This window comes from Rhinolophus sinicus, linkage group LG03 (genome assembly GCF_036562045.2).
Source record: "Rhinolophus sinicus isolate RSC01 linkage group LG03, ASM3656204v1, whole genome shotgun sequence".
Lineage (NCBI taxonomy): Eukaryota > Metazoa > Chordata > Mammalia > Chiroptera > Rhinolophidae > Rhinolophus > Rhinolophus sinicus.
This window is the reverse complement of record NC_133753.1, coordinates 180,037-183,980: the sequence shown is the minus strand read 5'-3', so window position 1 is coordinate 183,980 and position 3,944 is coordinate 180,037. Positions and strand designations below refer to the sequence as shown.

Below are 3,944 nucleotides of genomic sequence, written 5' to 3'. Positions count from 1 at the left end.
GACCCCTCCATTTCATCTCTTTGGAATGCAGGCGTCCGTAACTCTTACCCTTTGCCTGCCCTGCTGTTGTATTTTAAGAGACAACTTGTCTTCTAGTGTCACAGACAGAGAGGCTTTTACCCCAGGATAGATCCACCCAAACTATGACCCATAACTGATTCAGAGGTGAGATTTGGGACTTTTGAGATGATGGTGCTCAGATACATTTCAGACTGGATTTCATGTTTTCATGAGTTAGCTTTTGGGGGATGTTGGAAGGTTCTAACTGTAATTGGCCTGTGTGCTGGATGTGAATATGCGGAGGGCGGAGGGAACTCTGAGATGGTCTGAGTCAGGCCTGGACCCTGAGAGTGTTTTATGGGAAAAGGGACTCAGTCATTCTTGGTTCATTTAGGCATCAGGGGAAGCAAAGGTTTTCTGTGTTTTCTGAGTGACTCCTGATGCATCCACAGTGTTCACAGCAGAGGGAGGCAGAGGGAGATTAGATCCAGGAGAGGAAAGCAATGTGGCCTCTGATGGAAGGTGACCTCCTCCTGGTGTGACGTTGGAGGAAGAGGACCTGGGATGCAAGGAAATCACCTCTAGCAGCTGGAAAATAAAAATAAACAGTCTTTACCATTCTATTCCATCTGGGCAGCTATAAAAAATTCTGTATCCTGGCTACATTATAGACAACAAACATTCATTTTCCTCAGTTCTGCAGGTGACAATCCAACACCCAGGCCCCACATGGTCACCACTGGTGAGTCCCCTGTGCCTGTTCATATCTTGTGGTTTCCTGCTGTGTCCTCACAGGTGGGAAGGGTCAAGCAAGCTCTCTGGTCTCATTAGAGAGGCTCTGATCCCCTTCCTGTGGGCTGCACTGTGATGACCTAGCCCCCGCCCAAGTCCCCACCTGCTAACACAACCTCTCTGGGGTTTAGGATTTCAACACACACATTGTCAGACCACAGCCCTCCCTCAGATGCTGTGGGGCATGTGTGGTCCTGCCAACACCTTGATATCGGCCAGTGAAACTGCCTACATGCTCTGAGCCCCAGACTGTGAGGGAACCAATGTGAGTAGATCTGAGCCCCGAGTGTGTGGTAATTAGATTCACTTGTCCTGGGAAAGTAACAGGCTGGTCGTGAGTCTCACATCATCCAGGGTCTCCCCACACAGCTCCCTGTTGTGTGAGGACCCCCAGGACTCCCCAGGGACAGGGACACCCGCAGGCTGGGGTCTGAGGAGAAGCCTCTTCAGGAACTCACCCCTTCAGGAAAGGCTGAGGGGACGGTGAGCTGACATAGACTGTGCTTGACTTGGCACACCTGTCACCCATGACGTTGTCACCACGTGTCATGATGGTCCTCCCAGATGTCATGTGTGTGGTGCTTGGCACAGGTGGGAAGGAGAAATTCACCCTTGATACACACTTTTCCACAAACAGTTCTGTTTTTCAGAAACAGAGGAAAATGAGAGAACTTCCTAGGGACACACTACAGGCCAATCCCAGATTCTGCCTCCCACCAAGTGATCCCAGGTGATGCCTGAAACTAACCTCCCTCATTCAGAGAACACGGAGGCTCCAGATGTGCCCTCTGCAAGGACAGTGACACATGACAGGTCCTTTCAGGAAAGGCTTTCCCTGGATCTTCCTTGCAGGATGTTTGGACCCTGGAAACCTTCCCCTGAATGACTGAGGTGCCCCTGAGAGTCTCACTCCTCGTCTCAGGTTCCTGACTCTGCGTGAGGAAGTCAGGAGACTCATCGTCCCTGTCGTCTCCTCAGCCCCGCACAGCTGCCCTCTCCTCAGGGTTTCTGACACTCTCAGGATGTGGTCATCTCACTGTGTCCCTCGCACAGTAATACACGGCTGTGTCCTCAGGTCTCAGACTGCTCAGCTCCATGTAGGCTGTGCTGGTGGACGTGTCCCTGGTCACGGTGACTCTGCCCTGGTACTTCTGTGCGTAGCTTGTGCTACTATATTCAGGGTAGATCCGTCCCATCCACTCAAGCCCTTGTCCTGGGGCCTGTCGCACCCAGTGCATATAAGAGCTGGTGAAGGTGTATCCGGAAGCCTTGCAGGACACCTTCACTGAGGCCCCAGGCTTCCTCACCTCAGCCCCAGGCTGCACCAGCTGGACCTCGGAGTGGACACCTGTGGGGAGGAGACAGGAGTGGGTAGATCCCCTGTGACTGGCCCAGGTGCCCTCATCAGCCAGGGACTGGGGAGCCCCTTACCTGTAGCCACTGCCACCAGGAAGAGGACTGTCCATCTCCAGTCCATGGTGAGGGCTGTGCTGTCAGGACGTCTGTGGGGGAGCGTGTGGCTGTGGGCCGATGATCTCAGGGCACAGACATGTCCGTATATAACCCCGCCCAACTCATCTCATTTGCATATTCATGAGCAGAGGGTTTCATAGCTGAAGACTTGGCCCACCTGAGAGAAGCTCGATGACACAGGACCATGCTCAGTGGGCATCTGAGGGGCCAAGTCCTAATCACTGATGGAGAATATGTGTCCCCTGCCAGGTCCCTGAATCTGTGCAGACAGAGCTCCTCCCACTGAGGAACAAGCCCCCCCAGGACGTGGTCCTCACTGAGAATCCACCTTTGAATGAAACGAGACAACCTGAGCCTGTTCTCAGCCTCATCTCAGTGTCTCAATCCGGGTGTCACAGTGCTTTCACAAATTTAGAAAATTTCAAATTGTAATAGTAAAACCATCCTGGTGATCCATTTTGTAGTTATTAAGACATTTTGAAGTCCTAGAAAAGCCTTTTAAATGTGATTTTATTTCCTATTGTTTGGTAAATTCTCCCAATAGAATAAGACATTTACAGAAACCTCAGTGTCTTTGCCCAATTTGTTTTAGATGTTTTTTAAAGAGGAAGGAAGCCCCAGGCCCTCACAGGAAGCCCCTCCCCCGCGCCATCCCCACCTGCTCCTGGGGCTGCAGCCCCTGCTGGTGGGACCTGAGCGCCCCCTGCAGCCCAGCCTGTGCCCTGCAGGGGAGGGTCCTGTGAGAGCTCACAGGGTATGACCTCTAATGTCTCTAGTCCAGTGTTAAATGTCTGTGCCTGACCTCACAATTCTCCCTCAGGGACACCATAAGCTTTTGACATCATATACGGAACTAATGAATTGGTTTCACTAAACCCCAATGACACAGCAGATTATGAAACCACAAGGAACCGCCTTCCCTGAGGCTTCCAGATTCATTGACACAATTCACATTCCCCTGCGTCCAGTAGCTCTCTGGGCTTTGGGGACCTTTTATCTCATTTAGGATCTTCTGGATGAAGGTGACATTTGAGGATCCCACATTGTCTCACAGCCCACTCTACCTCTGCTAATCAATAAATTACACACACACACACATAGTGCACAATTTGAGCAATAATGAACCCAAGAGTGTCTTTTTTCTCTGTGCTTGGTTCATGGGCCATCCACCACTGGGAATATAGACCTGGGTGTGTGACTCTCTTGTAAATAGAACCCCAGGAAATGTGACACATGCATAGACTTGGGAGGAACATACGCCCTATATCTGCTTTTCCTCACATCCCCTGGGACCTGTGCAGGTGACCCATGAGATGGGCCAATCTTGTCCCACAGATTGTCAGATACGAGGTCCAATCACACTATTGCCCACTCATGGCACCTGCAGTGGGCGTCCCTTGGAGAACCCATGTCTGCGGGAGGGGAGGCACCTGAGAAGTTGGAGGAGGAGGAGGCAGCACCATTGTCAGCTGACTCAGGTGAGGCTGCTCGTGTCTGTGTGTGTGTGTGTGTGTGTGTGTGTGTGTGTGTGTATGACAGTAATAAACTTCTATAAACAGAGTCATTATTAAGTGTCTCTTAGGGGTCCATGGACCTGGTCCTCGATGGCCACATAAAATGGAGAAAATCAAGTGAGGCACCAGCTGCTTCACCCATGGACACGCCAGGCTCTCCTCGCC

The 3,944-nt window shown here is 51.5% G+C and overlaps 1 gene segment (V, D, J or C); it reads right to left on the bottom strand.

The window, feature by feature from the left end:
- Nucleotides 1-1,820: 1,820 nt before the first annotated feature.
- Nucleotides 1,821-2,311, bottom strand: LOC141570473 (immunoglobulin heavy variable 1-46-like). The segment is given in 2 exon segments: nt 1,821-2,140; nt 2,224-2,311. Coding segments are annotated over 2 exon segments (366 nt in total).
- Between the last annotated feature and the right edge of the window lie 1,633 nt (nt 2,312-3,944).